General features: G+C 37.9%; 1 protein-coding gene across 1 annotated transcript in view; it reads right to left on the bottom strand.

Moving 5' to 3' along the window:
* Positions 1–18,914, bottom strand: part of ASB3 (ankyrin repeat and SOCS box containing 3) — a 95,726-nt gene that overhangs the window by 53,803 nt on the left and 23,009 nt on the right. Inside the window, exons 2-3 of the mRNA XM_081255064.1 lie at positions 7,964–8,172; positions 2,693–2,851 (exon numbers count right to left, since the gene is read on the bottom strand). Coding sequence (XP_081111190.1) covers positions 2,693–2,851; positions 7,964–8,159 — 355 coding nt within the window. The 5' untranslated portion in view covers positions 8,160–8,172. The remainder of the gene's footprint in view (positions 1–2,692; positions 2,852–7,963; positions 8,173–18,914) is intronic.

Below are 18,914 nucleotides of genomic sequence, written 5' to 3'. Positions count from 1 at the left end.
CGGAAGTATTTATGGGTAAAGAAGCTTTATGTCTACAATTTAATCTCAAAGGGTTCCAAAAAAATAATACATGGATAAATATATAGGGAGAAAAAATGATATAGTGAACAGGGCAAAAGAACAAACTTTGGGTGAAAGGTACACAAGAATCCTTTGTACTGTTATTTCCATAAGTCTGAAATTATTTCAAAACAAAACACTTGTCTAATAACAGAACAGAAAAAAAAGGAAAGATGGCAAATAATCACATGAAAAGATGTTAAACATCATTAGCAATCAGGAAAAATACAAATTAAAATCACAACGAGATACCACTAAATCCCTATTAAAATGACTAAAATGTGAAAAAAGAAAAAAAGAAAAATTTGTCAATACCAAGTGACATGGTGAGAATGTGCGACAACTGAAACTCTCAAACATTACTGGAGGGGATGCAAAATGGGAGAGTCACTATATAAGAAACTTACAAATTGTTTTCCAAAATTAAACATACACTTACTACACAAACCAACAATCCTAAATATTAATTCAAGAGAAATGAAAACTTATATTCAAACAAAACCTGTGTGCAAAAGTTTGTGGCAATTTATTCATAATCACCAAACACTGAAAACTCAGATGTCTATCAACTGGTAAACAGATAAATTGTGGTGCACTCATACAATGGAATACTACTTAGCAAGAAAGGAATGAATTACTGATACAAGCAACAACATGTATGAATCTCAAAAGCATTATGCTAAGTGAAAGAAGTCAGTCTCAAAGGTTACATGTTGTATTATTTCATATATATTTATGACATTCTGTAAAAAAAAACAAACTACAGGGGAGTTCCCTGGTGGCCTAGGATGCTGGGCTTCCACTGCCGTGGCCCAGGTTCAATCCCTGGTCAAGGAACTGAGATCCCACAAGCTGCAAGGCCCAGCCAAAAAAGAAAAAAGCAAACTACAGGGATGAAAACAGAAAACAGATCAGGGGTTAACGGGGGTGAAGTAGGGGGAAAAGGTTGATTAAAAATAGGCAGCATGGGCTTCCCTGGTGGCGCAGTGGTTGAGAGTCCATCTGCCGATGCAGGGGACACGGGTTCGTGCCCTGATCCGGGAAGATCCCACATGCCGCAGAGCGGCTAGGCCCGTGAGCCATGGCCGCTGAGCCTGTGCGTCCGGAGCCTGTGCTCCGCAATGGGAGAGGCCACAACAGTGAGAGGCCCGCGTACCACAAAAACAAAACAAACAAACAAAAAAAATAGGCAGCATGATGGAATTTTGCAAGGTGATGGAACTGTTCTGTGTCTTGACTGTCATTGTCATTACACATTTTTATGCATACATCAACACTCGTAAAACTGTACACTAAAAAGAATGAATTCTACTGTACATAAACTTTAAGAATATATATTTTTTAATTTACAAGGAAAAAATTATTTTCATAGATATTTTATTCTCCGCCCAATAAAGACTAGGTAGGTACTATTACTTTCATTTTATAAGTGAGGAAACTGAAGCATACAGTAAATAAATGCACATATGAATTACATGTGGCAGGACCAAAACTATAATCCAAATATACTGATTCTGTACAAATGTTTTATTCTCTGAATTTTCTCATGTTCCACTAAACTTTATGGGCCACAATGTCCCCAAAGACAAACAGGATGAAAGGGAGGGAGGGAAGCAAAAAAGACAGGTATTAGAAGTATGCCCTTCAGAATTTGGCCTTTGTTTTTTTTTTATATTTATTTATTTGTTTGTTTATTATTTATTTTGGCTGCGCTGGGTCTTAGTTGCAGAACGCGGACTCTTTAGTTGCGGCATGCAGACTTCTTAGTTGCAGCACGTGAACTCTTAGTTACAGCATGCGGACTTCTTACCTGCAGTATGCAGGATCTAGTTCCCCAACCAGGAATTGAACCCAGACCCCCTGCATTGGGAGCACAGAGTCTTATCCACTGGACCACCAGGGAAGTCCCTGGCCTTTGTTCTTAATGAATTAAAAAACAGACTATAGCGCTTCCCTGGTGGTACAGTGGTTGAGAGTCCGCCTGCCGATGCAGGGGACATGGATTTGTGCCCCGGTCCGAGAAGATCCCACATGCCGCGGAGCGGCTAGGCCCGTGAGCCATGGCCGCAGAGCCTGCGCGTCTGGAGCCTGTGCTCCGCAATGGGAGAGGCCACAACAGTGAGAGGCCCACGTACCGCAAAAAAAAAGAAAAAAACAGACCATAACTGAACAAGTCTGAATAGTGATCCATATAGGCAACAAATTAACTGGCGTTAAAGGTTTAGCTCATGATTTCTTCCATAAAACATTCTTAATTTCTTAATGCTAAGAAAAAGCAAAAGCAAACATAAAACATTCACAGATAACCCTGTAACTACTGCTACAATTTAAACTCTACCTGGTCTTCAGAACAACATTGAGAACAATGATAATGACTACAATTCAGAACAGGTTTAACAACTTTAAGTAAACGTTTAAAAGATATTCTCAGATGCTATCACCCAAGGTTAGAAAACAAAGAAGAACCTTTAAAAATACCTTTTGGTTTCAAAATCAAATAAGTGACAGTATATTTGCCAGAGAACATACTATAAATACATCAGCTTTAGGGAAAATTAAGCTTAGTTTCTTTAGCAAAAAATAAAAGTAAAAAATAAAAAATTTTATCTGTACCACAAATAATATACTTCACCTAAAAACAGTGGTGTGGTTTCCTCTAAAGTAGTGGCATTAGGATCTGCCCCAGCTTCTAGAAGAATCTGTATGATCTTCCAATGTCCTTGACTTGCAGCAAGATGTAATGCACAGAAGCCCTCAAAAGTCTTTGTCTTAATGTAGTTTTTAGATGAAGCTATGAAAGAATAAAAAACTATCAATTAGAAGGTATCACTTCTATTTCTTGGGATTAAAAAGCAAAGATTCCCAGAAGAATTTAATAAAATATTAAAAGATAATTATAAATGGGAGGTCTCATAGTTTAAAACTCTCTAGAAAATCAAGAAAAAGTTCTACAAGGGTCACAATATAAACAGCTTCCCAGTAGTCTTAACACAAATTCTGCCCACACACTCATTTTCTCTTCTCTAATTTTTGGTAAGTGGGGGAAGGAGAGCAGCAGGAATTGAAAAGTAGTAACACAAAAGCAAGATCCAAGATTTACTGAAATATTAATAAATTTGATTCTTTTATTTCTAAATTTCCATGAGGAAAATGGTCTCACCTGTAGCATTACTTCCTTGTACTCAACTAATAAGATGAAGGTATTTAAAACACTCCTTTTCTAACCTAAAACTACATTCTAATCATTAATGAAGCCTACATTTCTAAAATAATAAAATGCACTTCAAAGAAACTGAACAATGGCATACAATTTATAAGGAACTTATGAGTTGACTTAAGTTTTCTGGGTTTGTTATGAAAATCTCAAAGTTTTGGTAACATTCAAATTATGTAAACAATGTCCACATTAAATTTTTTGTAAGTCCACAGCAAAAGATAATATTAAGTGACTTTCTTACCTTTGCTTCCAAAACAATAAAATTCTAAACCCACAATAGAGCGGTGGGTTGAATGGGGGAGGCATTTCTGAGAGCATTGATAAACAAAAACAAAAAATAAACAAGTAAAAAAAGCTTTAAATAATATTTTCTTTAAATGCCAGAATTAAAACTAATGTTCCTGACTACAATAATCATCTGTTTTAAGTAATTCCTGCAATCATAACTGCTGAAACCATCAGTCTAAGCCATAATAATATTCAACTAACAGCTTGTAAGCATAAATAAGCATAAATAAATAAGCATAAATAAACAGCCTCCAAATCCTGTGCCCTGGACCTTCCCGGACCAGGGCACAGGATACACAACTAAATGGCAAGATAGGGTAGTTATATTTTAAAAGTTCCTATCACAAAAACAGTGTTCCCAGATTAGTCAGAAACTGACATATATTCAGATATCCACAAAACTATAAGGTAAGACATGAAAAACTAGGAACACACAGATATATATAGATACAGATATGTAAATAGCTCCCAAATAGAAAATTTCAACATTATAAAGAAGCTGATTCTTCCCAAAATAATAATAAATTTATTATAATTCTAATCAAAATGTCAACAGAGCTGGGTGTTAGTTCATTGATTGGTTTTATACTTGTAAAGTGACTCAAGTTGATAGGGGTTAGGGAGGGCAGGTAAGAATAACAAAGAATTTAGAAAAATAAAAGAAGGAGTATATTGGGGGGAAGCCAGACTCACTATTAAACCTTGTGCTAAAGTTAGAATAAGTAAAATAACATGGTCCATCTGAACACAACTCTTAATCACTACGCTACACTGCCTTATTTATCTAAGGATTTCCAGTATCTGTTATCATGCCCAGTATAACAGTATAATATTTTCTTAACATGAACTAATAGAAAGTAATATGAATTATTAGATCATATATTGGCCACATAAAAGTACTTGTTCACAGTATGTTATAATTAATTGTAAGAGTTTAAGTGACCTTTCGTCAGCAAATCATTTAATATAGAACGGCATGCTTAACTGTCACTGAAGATCATTATTGTTCTTCAAGATAATAAACTTCATGAAATCTCAGTACCTATTACACCAAACTGCCAATACAGAAGACAAGCAAATTTGTTATTCGTGCTAATACTTTATACAGAAAGCTAAAATAAAATATATATACATATATATATATGCATATTAAATTTCTAAGTAATCCATACTTAGCATTCTTCTCCAACTTGAATGAAATGGCCATGTATGACTTCTAGGCTAGATTCTGGATCTAAAATGAAGACAGTAAAGCAAAGCCTTTCTAACCTTTTAAGACTCTTCTATCCTTTTTGTCTAGGCCTGAGCACCTTCATACTTTAGTACACTAATAAAAAATATGTTTCAGGAATCTCTGGCAGTTAACTAATATTAGATGAATTTAAGGAGGCAGAAATTATATAATAAAAGACAATTTTATGTATACCAGCTGAGCCACAAGGGACAAGAGAATTATGAATCATATAAAACAAAGGTATAGCAAGTATAAAGAATGACAGAAATATCAAACTTGCTTTTGAAACTTTTAAGATTAACCCATAATAACAAGTTAACTGGTTACAGATATGAAGATGCTACTGTCATCATTAAGCAGAAGAGACCTCACTTCACTCTTCAAGACCAGAAATGTTTGTACGTCACCATCACTTTAAAATACCTCCTTACATGAAGCTGTATGTTGTTAGCTAGACATTTTACAAAGTAGTCAGCTACCATTCCCCACTGGTAAATACTTATGAACTTGAATCAACCAGAAAAGTTTAAATTATAATCTTTTTTGAAAGGCAGTGGATCTGAATTAAGTATGGACTTTAATTTACAAAAGAAGGGATGAGCCAGGGGAATATAGAAAACATTTTTGAAAGTGACCAATAGGATATATAGCCCTTTTACTTCATTTTAGTTTGATTTTTCTAGTGAATCAAGTAACCAAATCTGACAGAATTTTGGACATTCGTTCCAACTACACAGAACAACCAAACTCATGGAAAACTGAGACCAAAAATGTCACCACCTCCTAGAATAAGTCATATAGCTGCTTCCTACTCTCTGCAAACCCTATTTCCTATGTCCCTACCCCTAACCTAATCCTTGTGTATGTACTGCACATAAATTAGACTTATCCAAAATTTATTTCATAATAGTGAACTCTAATACAAATCGTGAGAAAATTTTATTTGACCATTTATATCAACTATTCACATAGTTAACTATGAGTGACTTACCCTCCAAAAACACCAAGCCTAAAAAAGAATAGTCATTAACAATGAAGGTGATACTTTTAACTTCTAAAAGAAAACATAGATGACTTAAATAGCCAGTTCAAACACATTAAGTCAAAAGCCTGCCTAATTTTATTCAGCAGCTTAAAGGAAAAAAAATTATAACATAAAACTGATGTGGGAAGAGATAACTGTAGATCTGGAATGAACTTTTTGACTAGAAACAAATATTCAAATTCATGCCTTTGGGGACTTCCCTGGTGGCGCAGTGGTTAAGAATCCGCCTGCCAATGCACGGGACACGGGTTCGAGTCCTGGTCCAGGAAGATCCCACATGCCAGGGAGTAACTAAGCCCATGTGCCACAGCTACTGGAGCCCGTGCACCTAGAGACCATGCTCCGCAACAACAGAAGCCACCGCAATGAGAAGCCCACGCGCTGCAACGAAGAGTAGCACCCACTCGCCGCAACTAGAGAAAGCCCGCACGCAGCAACGAAGACCCAACACAGCCAAAAATAAATAAATAAAATAAATTTATAACAACAAAAAAAATTCATGCCTTTGTCACTAGAGATAGTTTGGGAATTCAAGCTATAGAATTAACTTCAAACAAATTCTGAAAACATGTATTTTTACATTTGAGGCATAAACTCTATTTTTCCAATATGTTTAAACATTCAACTATAATAGACTCTAGGACACGTGATTTAAAAAGCATTCATGATAAACTTCCTGTATTATGATTTGGAGAATTTAGCCTTGTCATCTCTCATCCCTTAAAACAAAACAAACAAAAAGCCACACCAAAAACATTTTGAGGATTACTTTCTTTCCTATCCATGAAGTAATGAGTTAATAATTTTGATGAGCTATGGTCCCAAAAGTCTACCTTCTGAGTGAATGGTGATGGTAAGTACACAGGGGAGAAGAATACGAATGTCCATGATTAATGAAATGTAAATGGTGCACTGAGTGTCATAACATGGAGTGTTATATTCAAACTCAGTTTAAATTAACTGAATGTTAAAAATGTTTACTTTGATTAAACACTGGAAGCATACTATAGTGGAAAAACATGGGCTTTAGAGTCAGAGAGAAATGGGTTCAAATCAAATATCCTGGTTTATTATATAACTTTTGACAAGTCAATTTCTCTGAGCCTTGGTCTTTCCAACAATAAAATGGGGATAACATGTTCTCAATAGCAGTTCTGCATATTTAGATAAATAATGTAAATCAAGCATCTAGTACAATGACTGCTACAAAGCAGTGCTCAATCACCATTAATTCTCTTCCCACACCCCGCTTCCTTAGTGTCACACTGTCTCCTTTAGTCTCATTTACTGAGCCCCTCACTCAGTTGTGTGCTGGCTGTGTAACTGGCTCTGAGGGAGTGAAAAAAGAAAAAAGAAAAGTTTATAGAATTGGTTTGTAACACTGGCTGATTTCTGTGGTGTAACTACTCCCACATGGCTGATCTCAACCTACGAGCATGAAGTCTACCAAATACAGAGCTGGAAAGAGATGTGCATGATTACTCTCTGTCCCATTACTCTGTTTTATTTTTTCCACAACACTTTTACCTTTTGAAATTACCTTGTTTAACTGTTTAGGTATTTATTGTCTGTTCCCACCCCTACCCCCAAAAAGGAATAAAAACACTATGGCAGGGACCTTGTCTGTCCTGTTCTCTTCTGTGTCCTCAGCAAGTACAAAATCAAACTAATTGGAAAGAGTCCCCAAATTCAGGAAACTGAAAAGTATTAAAAAAAAAAAAAAAAGACTAATTCAAGGAAAACACTCATACCCTCAATTTCGGCAGCACTGTTCTTTTTCTTTGGAGAAGGAATAAAAAATAAACATGACGAGTAAGTACCAAATGCTTAAATTAAGACAGCAGACTACTTCTGCCACATCACCTAGCTTAGCAGTAAAAATCGGCCAGGCATAAGCACTTCCATATAGAGGACAACATTTCTAAATGTCCAGCTGAAACACCATACTTATATAATTCAAGGTAGGCAATCCTACCATTCTTAATAACACAGAAGTAGTTATTGTATGGTTATACAAAGGCAAACAAATACTACTGTTAATAAGTCATGTATTACCATTTTTTTTCTTTTATTAATTCAGCTTGCAAGCCCAGCCTCCCACACCCTGAATTTACTTTACCTGCATGAATTAACATCCGTAAACATTCTACAGAGTTGTGATAAGCTGCTTCATGAATTGGCATCCACCCCCTGTTATCAGCAACATCAACACTACGTCCGTTTTTGAGCAGTTTTCTTAAGACTTTAACATTGCCTTCCCTGGCAGCAAGTCCAACCGTGGAGCATGTGTCAGAGTAAGCCTCTGTGAAATCCATTCTTTTGACCAGTCTACAAAACAAGGCAGAAAGAAAACACTATCGTCAATAAAACAATATTGCACTTCTAGATATTAGCAGATCACTGTGGACCTGTCTAGCATCTCTCACATAACTGCTGAGGAACAGCCTGAGGTGGAGATAGCAACCTGTCAGGCCATAGGCTCTGCCAGTCTAAACCAGGAAGTCTCTCTGTTAGGGGGACTGGGCTTCCTTAGAATCCTCTTATTAAAGATATCAAGGGAGTTTTAAGTGTTCTATCACTCCTTGTCTGAGCAGCTCCTTCCTGCAGGCTTCTGCTCCCATTCATACTCCAACAAAATGCACTCACTGGAACACTGTTGATGAGAGAGTGAAATTCCTTCAGTTAATCCCAAATGTATATAGTCTACTGTGCAGAGATGGCCATTTAACTACCAGCAACGCTCAGCCTCAAGAACTAATTTTATAGCCCTCTACAGGGAAAAGCTAAACCCAAAAAAGCCAGAAAGAAGGACATTTTTTTTTAAAAACAAAAATAAGTAGTAATTCTAGTTTTTATGTCCCTGCTGGTTCTTTCCAGAAGGAGCAAAACACTCAGGTTCTCTTTCCTTGATGAAACAGTCCCACTGACTGAATATACTAAAATGAACAAAGACCATCATAGATGGGTCCAGCTTTCCTACACTAGCCCAGAAAGTTCTTCACAGCATTATTAGCCTCTTCCTCACAATCTCCCTTCAAAGTTCAAGTTCCCCTGAAGTCAGTGTCCAGTATAGCTCAGCATATGACTCTTACAAAGACAATTTCTTGTTAGTCACACTATGAGGCAGGTTGGGATAAGACCCAGGATTCTCAGGGCAACAGTTATCTCCCAAAAGGCAGTCCCTCTTAGTAACATTTCAGTTCCTCTTAGTTTTTCTAAATATCTTAGGAGGTAGATCAGGAAATATCAACAACATGTCTAGTCCAATACAGGTAAAAAACTTTCCAGAGTGATATTCTAAATAATTTAATCAGAATGGGGGGTTTGAGGGAAGAGGTTAAAAGTAAGCACACAGCATTTCCTGTAGTAAATTTAAACTTATCTGTGGTCATGTTTAAATATAAAGCTGTATCTGCAGAACCTGATTCTACAGAGAGCTAATATTAGCTATGAATTAATCTGATTAAATCAACCAGTCCATTACTAAGGAAGCGAAGATATTTATTACAGAACATCTAATTATTCAGTTAATAATTATTTACTGAGTACCAATTAAATGATCAGCAATGTGGAGGATATAAAGATGACACAGAAGTTGCAAGGAGGGGGAATGAAAAAGACACTGAAGGAGACCTTCAACATGGTGGAGGAGTAAGATGTGGAGATCACCTTCCTCCCCACAAATACATAAGAAATACATCTACACGTGGAACAACTCCTACAGAACACCTACTGAACACTGGCAGAAGACCTCAGACTTCCCAAAAGGCAAGAAACTCCCCACGTACCTGGGTAGGGTAAAGAAAAAAGAAAAAACAGAGACAAAAGAATAGGGACAGGACCTGCACCTCTGGGAGGGAGCCGTGAAGGAGGAAAGGTTTCCACACAGTAGGAAGCCCCTTCACTGGCGGAGATGGGGGGTGGCAGAGGGGAAGCTTCAGAGCCACGGAGGAGAGCACAGCAATAGGGGTGCAGAGGGCAAAGTGGAGAGATTCCCACACAGGGGATCGGTGCCGACCAGCACTCACCAGCCTGAGAGGATTGTCTGCTCACCCGCAGGGGCGGGCGGGGGCTGGGAGCTGAGGCTCGGGCTTCAGAGGTCAGATCCCAGGGAGAGGACTGGGGTTGGCTGCATGAACACAGCCTGAAGGGGCCTAGTGTGCCACAGCTAGCTGGGAGGGAGTCCGGGAAAAAGTCTGGAACTGCCAAAGAGGCAAGAGACCATTGTTTCATGGTGGGCGAGGAGACAGGATTCAGAGCACTGCCTAAACGAGCTCCAGAGACGGGCGCAAGCCGTGGCTACCAGCGCGGACACCAGAGACGGGAATGAGACGCTAAGGTTGCTGCTGCAGCCACCAAGAAGCCTGTGTGCAAGCATAGGTCACTATCCACACCGCCCCTCCCGGGGGCCTGTGCAGCCCGCCACTGCCAGGATCCCGTGATCCAGGGACAACTTTCCCGGGAGAACACACAGCGCGCCTGAGGCTGTTACAACGTCACAGCGGCCTGTGTCACTGCAGGCTCGCCCCACATTCCGTACCCCTCCCTTCCCCGGCCCTGAGTGAGCCAGAGCCCCCGAATCAGCTGCTCCTTTAACCCTGTCCTGTCTGAGCAGGGAAACGATGCCCTCAGGTGACCTACACGCAGAGGCGGGGCCAAATCCAAAACTGAACCCCAGGAGTTGTGCGAACAAAGAAGAGAAAGGGAAATTTCTCCCAGCAGCCTCAAGAGCAGCAGATTAAATCTCCACAATCAACTTGATGTACCCTTCATATGTGGAATACCTGAACAGACAACGAATCATCCCAAAATTGAGGAAGAGGGCTTTGGGAGCAACTGTAGACTTGGGGTTTCCTTTTACTTTGTTTCAGGTTTTATGTTTACCTTAGTTTAATATTTAGAGTTTATTATCATTGGTAGATTTGTTTATTGATTTGGTTGCTCTCTTTTCCTTTTAATATATAGATATTTTTTTTCCTTTTTCTCTTTTTGTGAGTGCGTATGTGTATGTTTCTTTGTCTGATTTTATCTCTATAGCTTTGCTTTTACCATTTCTTCTAAAGTGCTGTCTATCCGTTTTTCATTTTTTCCTTTTTTTAAGTATAGTTTTTGGTGCTTGTTATCATTGGTAGATTTGTTTTTAGGTTTGGTTGCTCTCTTCTTTCTCTCTTTTCTTTTTTTACTACTTTTTAATTTTTAATAATTTAAAAAATTTTTTATTTGAATAGCTTTATTTTTATTTTTTTCTTAACTTTCTTTTTTTCTCCCTCTTCTTCTGAGCCATGTGGCTGACAGGGTCCTGGTGCTCCCGCAGGGTGTCAGGCCTGTGCCTCTGAGGTGGGAGAGCCAAGCTCAGGACACTGGTCCACCAGAGACCTCCTGGCTCCAACTAATATCAAACAGTGAAAGCTCTCCCAGAGATCTCCACCTCAACACTAACACCCAGCTCCACTCAAAAACCAGCAAGCTACACTGCTGGACACCCTACGCCAAACCACTAGCAAGACAGGAACACAACCCGACCCATTAGCAGAGAGGCTACCTAAAATCATAATAAGGTCAAAGACACCCCAAAACACACCACCGACGTGGTCCTGCCCACCAGAAAGACAAGATCCAACCTCATCCACCAGAAAACAGGCACTAGTCCCCTGCACCAGGAAGCCTAAACAACCCACTGAATCAACCTTAGCCACTGGGGGCAGATACCAAAAACAACAGGAACTACGAACCTGCAGCCAGCGAAAAGGAGAACCCAAACACAGCAAGTTAAGCAAAATGAGAAGACAGAGAAAGACACAGCAGATGAAGGAGCACAGCAGATGAAGGACCCATCAGACCAAAAAAATGAAGAGGAAATAGGCAGTCTACCTGAAAAAGAATTCAGACTAATGATAGTAGAGATGATCCAAAATCTTGGAAATAGAATGGAGAAAATACAAGAAACATTTAACAAGGACCTAGAAGAACTAAAGAGCAAACAAACAATGATGAACAACACAATAAATGAAATTAAAAATTTTCTAGAAGGAATCAATAGCAGAATGAGTGAGGCAGAAGAACAGATAAGTGACCTGGAAGATAAAATAGTGGAAATAACTACCACAGAGCAGAATAAAGAAAAAAGAATGAAAAGAATTGAGGATGGTCTCAGAGACCTCTGGGACAACATTAAATGAACCAACATTCAAATTATAGAGGTCCCAGAAAAACAAGAGAAAAAGAAAGTTACTGAGAAAATATTTAAAGTGATTATAGTTGAAAACTTCCCTAATATGGGAAAGGAAATAGTCAATCAAGTCCAGGAAGCGCAGAGAGTCACATACAGGATAAATCCAAGGAGAAACACACCAAGACACGTATTAATCAAACTATCAAAAATTAAATACAAAGAAAAAATATTAAAAGCTGCAAGGGAAAAACAACAAATAACATACAACAGAATCACTCTAAGGTGAACAGCTGATCTTTCAACAGAAACTCTGCAAGCCAGAAGGGAGTGGCAGGACATATTTAAAGTGATGAAAGGGGAAAACCTACAACCAAGATTACTCTACCCAGCTAGGATCTCATTCAGATTCGACAGAGAAATTAAAACCTTTACCAACAAGCAAAAGCTAAGAGAATTCAGCACCACCAAACTAGCTTCACAATAAATGCTAAAGGAACATCTTTAGGCAGGAAACACAAGAGAAGGAAAAGAACTACAATAACAAACCCAAAACAACTGAGAAAATGGTCATAGGAACATGCATATTGACAATTACCTTAAATGTTAATGGATTAAATGCTCCAACCAAAAGCCATAGACTGGCTGAATGGACAGAAAAACAAGACCCATTTATATGCTGTCTACAGAGACCCACTTCAGACCTACACATACAGACTGAAACTGAGGGGATGGAAAAAGATATTTGATGCAAATGGAAATAAAAAGAAACCTGGAGTAACAATTCTCATATCAGACAAAATAGACTTTAAAATAAAGACTGCTAAAGAGACAAAGGACACTACATAATGATTAAGAGTTCAATCCAATAAGAAGATATAATAACTAAATATTTATGCACCCAACATAGGAGCACCTCAATACATAAGGCAAATGCTAACACCCATAAAAGCGGAAATCAACAGTAACACCATCATAGTAGGGGACTTTAACACCCCACTTTAACCAATGGACAGATCAACCAAAATGAAAATAAATAAGGAAACACAAGCTTTAAATGACAAATTAAACAAGATGGACTTAATTGCTATTTATAGGATATTCCATCCAAAAACAACAGAATACACTTTCTTCTCAAGTGCTCATGGAACATTCTCCAAAATAGATCATATCTTGGGTCACAAATCAAGCCTTGGTGAACTTAAGAAAACTGAAATCATATCAAGTATCTTTTCTGACCACAATGATATTAGACTAGATATCAATTACAGAAAAAAACCTGTAAAAAATACAGACACGTGGAGGGTACACAATACACTACTTAATAACCAAGAGATCACTGAAAAATCAAAGGGGAAATCAATAAATACCTAGAAACAAATGACAATGAAAACATAATGACCCAAAACCTATGGGATGCAGCAAAAGCACTTCTAAGAGGGAAGTTTATAGCAATACAATTCTACCTCAAGGAGCAAGAAACATCTCAAATAAACAACCTAACCTTACATCTAAAGCAATTAGAAAAAGAATAAAAAAAACCCCAAAGTTAGCAGAAGGAAAGAAATCAAAAAGATCAGATCAGAAATAAAAGAAAAATAAATGAAGGAAATAGCAAAGATCAATAAAACTAAAAGCTGGTTCTTTGAGAAGGTAAACAAAATTGATAAACCATTAGCCAGACTCATCAAGAAAAAAAGGGAGAAGACTCAAATCAATAGAATTAGAAATGAAAACGGAGAAGTAACAACTGACACTGCAGAAATACAAAAGATCATGAGAGATTCCTACAAGCAACTCTATGCCAGTAAAATGGACAACCTGGAAGAAATGGACAAATTCTTAGAAAAGCACAACCTTCCAAGCCTGAACCAGGAAGAAATAGAAAATATAAACAGACCAATCACAAGCACTGAAACTGAGACTGTGATTAAAAATCTTCCAACAAACAAAAGCCCAGGACCAGATGGCTTCACAGGCGAATTCTATCAAACATTTAGAGAAGAGCGAACACCTATCCTTCTCAAACTCTTCCAAAATATAGTAGAGGGAGGAACACTCTCAAACTCATTCTACAAGGCAACATCATCATCCTGATACCAAAACCAGACAAAGATGTCACAAAGAAAGAAAACTACAGGCCAATATCACTGATGAACATAGATGCAAAAATCCTCAATAAAATACTAGAAAACAGAATCCAACAGCACATTAAAAAGATCATACACCATAATCAAGTGGGGTGTATCCCAAGAAAACAAGGATTCTTCAATATATGCAAATCAATCAATGTGATACACCCTATTATCAAATTGAAGGAGTAAACCATATGATCATCTTAAATGATGCAGAAAAAGCTTTTGACAAAATTCAACACCCATTTATGATAAAAACCCTCCAGAAAGTAGGCATAGAGGAAACTTACCTCAACATAATAAAGGCCATATATGACAAACCCACAGCCAACATCGTTCTCAATGGTGAAAAACTGAAAGCATTTCCTCTAAGATCAGGAACAAGACAAGGCTGTTCACTCCCACCACTAGTATTCAACATAGTTTTGGAAGTTTTGGCCACAGCAATCAGAGACGAAAAGAAATGAAAGGAATCCAAATCAGTAAGGAAAAAGTAAAGCTGTCACTGTTTGCAGATGACATGATACTATACATAGAGAATGCTAAAGATGCTGCCAGAAAACTATTAGAGCTGATCAATGAATTCAGTAAAGTAGCAGGATACAAAATTAATGCACAGAAATCTCTGGCATTCCTGTACACTAATGATGAAAAATCTGAAAGAGAATTTAAGGAAACACTCCCATTTACCACTGCAACAAAAAGAATAAAATACCTAGGAATAAATCTACCTAAGGAGACAAAAGACCTGTATGCAGAAAACTATAAGACACTGATGAAAGAAATTAAAGATGATACAAACAGATGGAGAGATATACCACATTCTTGGACTGGAAGAATCAACATTGTGAAAATGACTAAATTACACAAAGCAATTTACAGATTCAATGTAATCCCTATCAAACTACCACTGGCATTTTTCACAGAACTAGAACAAAAAATTTCACAATTTGTATGGAAACACAAGACCCCAAATAGCCAAAGCAATCTTGAGAAAGAAAAACGGAGCTGGAGGAATCAGGCTCCCGGACTTCAGACTATACTACAAAGCTACAGTAATCAAGACAGTATGGTACTGGCAAAAAAACCAGAAAGATAGATCAATGGAACAGGATAGAAAGCCCAGAGATAAACCCATGCACATATGGTCACCTTATCTTTGATAAAGGAGTCAAGAATATACAATGGAGAAAAGACAGCCTCTTCAATAAGTGGGGCTGGGAAAACTGGACAGCTACATGTAAAAGAATGAAATTAGAATACTCCCTAACACCATATACAAAAATAAACTCAAAATGGATTAAACACCTAAATGTAAGGCCAGACACTATAAAACTCTTAGAGGAAAACATAGGCAGAATACTCTATGACATAAATCACAGCAAGATCCTTTTTGACCCACCTTCTACAGAAATGGAAATAAAAACAAAAATAAACACATGGGACCTAATGAAACTTTTGCACAGCAAAGGAAACCATAAACAAGATGAAAAGACAACCCTCAGAATGGGAAAAAAATATTTGCAAATGAAGCAACTGACAAAGGATTAATCTCCAAAATTTACAAGCAGCTCATGCAGCTCAATATCCAAAAAACAAACAACCCAATCCAAAAATGGGCAGAAGACCTACATAGACATTTCTCCAAAGAAGATATACAGATTGCCAACAAACACATGAAAGGATGCTCAACATCACTAAGCAATAGAGAAATGCAAATCAAAACTACAATGAGGTATCACCTCACACTGGTCAGAATGGCTATCATCAAAAAAAATCTACAGGGCTTCCCTGGTGGCGCAGTGGTTGGGAGTCCGCCTGCCGATGCAGGGGACGCGGGTTCGTGCCCCGCTCCGGGAGGATCCTGCGTGCCGCAGAGCGGCTCGGCCCGTGAGCCATGGCCACTGGGCCTGCGTGTCCAGAGACTGTGCTCCGCGACGGGAGAGGCCACAGCAGTGAGAGGCCCGCGTAACGCAAAAAAAAAAAAAATCTACAAACAATATATGTTGGAAAGGGTGTGGAGAAAAGGGAACCCTCTTGCACTGTTGGTGGGAATGTATATTGATACAGCCACTATGGAGATTAGTATGGGGGTTCCTTAAACAACTAAAAATAGAAGTACCATATGACCCAGCAATCCCACTACTGGGCATATACCCTGAGAAAACCATAATTCAAAAAGAGTCATGTACCACAATGTTCATCGCAGCATTATCTACAATAGCCAGGACATGGAAGCAACCTAAGTGTCCATCGACAGATGAATGGATAAAGAAGATGTGGTACATATGTATAATGGAATATTACTCAGCTATAAAAAGAAACGAAATTGAGTTATTTGTAGTGAAGTGGATGGACCTAAAATCTGTCATACGGAGTGAAGTAAGTCAGAAAGAGAAAAACAAATACCATATGCTAACACATATATATGGAACCTAAAAAAAAAAAAAGGTTCTGAAGAACCTAGGGGCAGGACAGGAATAAAGATGCAGACGTAGAGAACGGACTTGAGGACACAGGGAGGGGGAAGGGTAAGCTGGGATGAAGTGAGACAGTGGCATGGACTTATATACACTACCAAATGTAAAACAGCTAGCTAGTGGGAAGCAGCTGCAAAGCACAGGGAGATCAGCTCCTGCTTAGTGACCACCTAGAGGGGTGGGATAGGGAGGGTGTGAGGGTGACGCAAGGGGGAGGAGATATGGGGATGTATGTATATGTATAGCTGATTCACTTTGTTATAAAGCAGAAAATAACACACCATTGTGAAGCAATTATACTCTAATAAAGATGTTAAAATAAATAAATAAATAATTTTTGAATGTCTTAAAAAAAAAGATGACATAGACACAGATTCTATCTCAAGTTATGTCCTGTCTCACAGAAATGATAAATATATGTGATTGAAAATAGCAGAAAGTGCCATAAGAGAAGTACAGATAAAGAGCCATGAGTAGTCAAAGAAGGGGAAAACTACTTCAACTTGGTGAGGGATATGAGCTGTGCCTAAAAGATAAGGGAGGCTGTGACAATGAGATAACATGTAAAAGAGCATTTCTTGGGCAGAAGAAAAAATATAACCAAAATTATGGAAATGAACAAGCAAGGGTGAGTAAGGTTCAGTGAATAATGGAAACAATTTACTTTGGAAGGAGGATTAGGTAAAAAAAGAATAGTAGAAAAATGAGGTTACAGACATAGCCAAACTATGGAGAATCTTGAATGGTAAGCTGTACGTTTTTGAATATATTACTTCTAGCTAAGGCCATTACATCCAAATTTCACAAAAAAGAACAAATCACACATTTTAGGTCTATTTATAAACATATTCATCTAATAGAAGAAAACTTTTTTCCTACATAGGAAAACCACACACAAACACACATACAAGAATACTATTCCAAAGACATGAAAAACAACTTCAAGTAAAAACAGATAAGAATCCCCTTCTAAATTTTACTGGGTTTTCTCACAGTTACAAATAATGTTAACAGATCCAGATTAATACACAATAATCTGAAAAAATTAACAACTGGATAATATCTTTCCACTTAAGGGAAAGAGAAGCCAAAAGAAATGTACTATAATAGCAGGATCGTTCTCTTCATCCTTTAATACCAACTAGTCAACATGAATAAACTGTTAAAATCTCCCTTAATAAAACCTCCCTATGTTCTAGACTAAAATAGAGAGTACAGAGGCAAACAACAAAATACATACAATGTAATAACAAATATGTTACTAATATGTATGTATGATACATAAACCTCAGCTAGACCTGAACTGGTAAACAAAATATCAGCTACAAAAATCAGTTTTCAGGTAATTAAGGAAATTTGAACATGGAATAGATATTGGATGATGTTAGGATTCTTAGATGTGATAATGGCACTGTGGTTATCAAGAAAACGTCCTTATTCTTAGAAGTATTTAGCAGTGAAGTTACAGCACATGCAGCTTATTTCAAAGGTTTTAGATTTAAAAGTATATAAAGAGAAAAAGAGTAAAGCAACTATGGCATAATGTTAATTATCGGACCCATGTGGAGAGTATATAAATGGTCACCATATTCTTTTTTTCTAACTTTTGTGTATGTTTGAAATTTTTCGAAAAATTTGGGGGGAACTAACCATTCCAGGCAATGTGAAACCACAGCTTGGAGGAAATTAAAAGACCTGGTTATTCTTTTTTTATATATATAAATTTATTTATTTTATTTTTGGCTGTGTGGGTCTTCATTGCTGTGCACAGGCTTTTCTTCAGCTGCAGGGAGCGGGGGCTACTCTTCACTGCAGGTTCACAGGGCTTCTCATAGCAGTGGCTTCTCTTGTTGTGAAGCATGGGCTCTAGGCACACAGGCTTCAGTAGTTGTGACACGTGGGCTCAGTAGTTGTGGCTCGCAGGCTTTAGAGCACAGGCTCAGTAGTTGTGACTCACGAGCTTAGTTGCTCCACAGTACGTGGGATCTTCCCAGACCACGGCTCGAACCTGTGTTCCCTGCATTAGCAGGCGGATTCTTAACCACTGCTCCACCAGGGAAGCCCAGACCTGAGTATTCTTAAATTAAGCTTTTCTTTGTGACATTTTCCTGCTGATCTCTTACGAGCATAAATAATACTCCTTGAACCTGGATGTTCTAGCATTCTTTTATAAAGCTAAAGACTATGAAACAGAAATCCTCAAGAAAGAATAATCATTTGTTAAGGCTTCTGCTTTCACATACAGAAACACTGCACTGATGGTCCAAGTGAGCTTCCTAAACAGTA

Source organism: Mesoplodon bidens, assembly GCF_964165515.1.
Source record: "Mesoplodon bidens genome assembly, chromosome: 14".
NCBI lineage: Eukaryota > Metazoa > Chordata > Mammalia > Artiodactyla > Ziphiidae > Mesoplodon > Mesoplodon bidens.
Note: the sequence above shows the minus strand (reverse complement) of the source record. Positions and strands in the feature narration are given on the sequence as shown.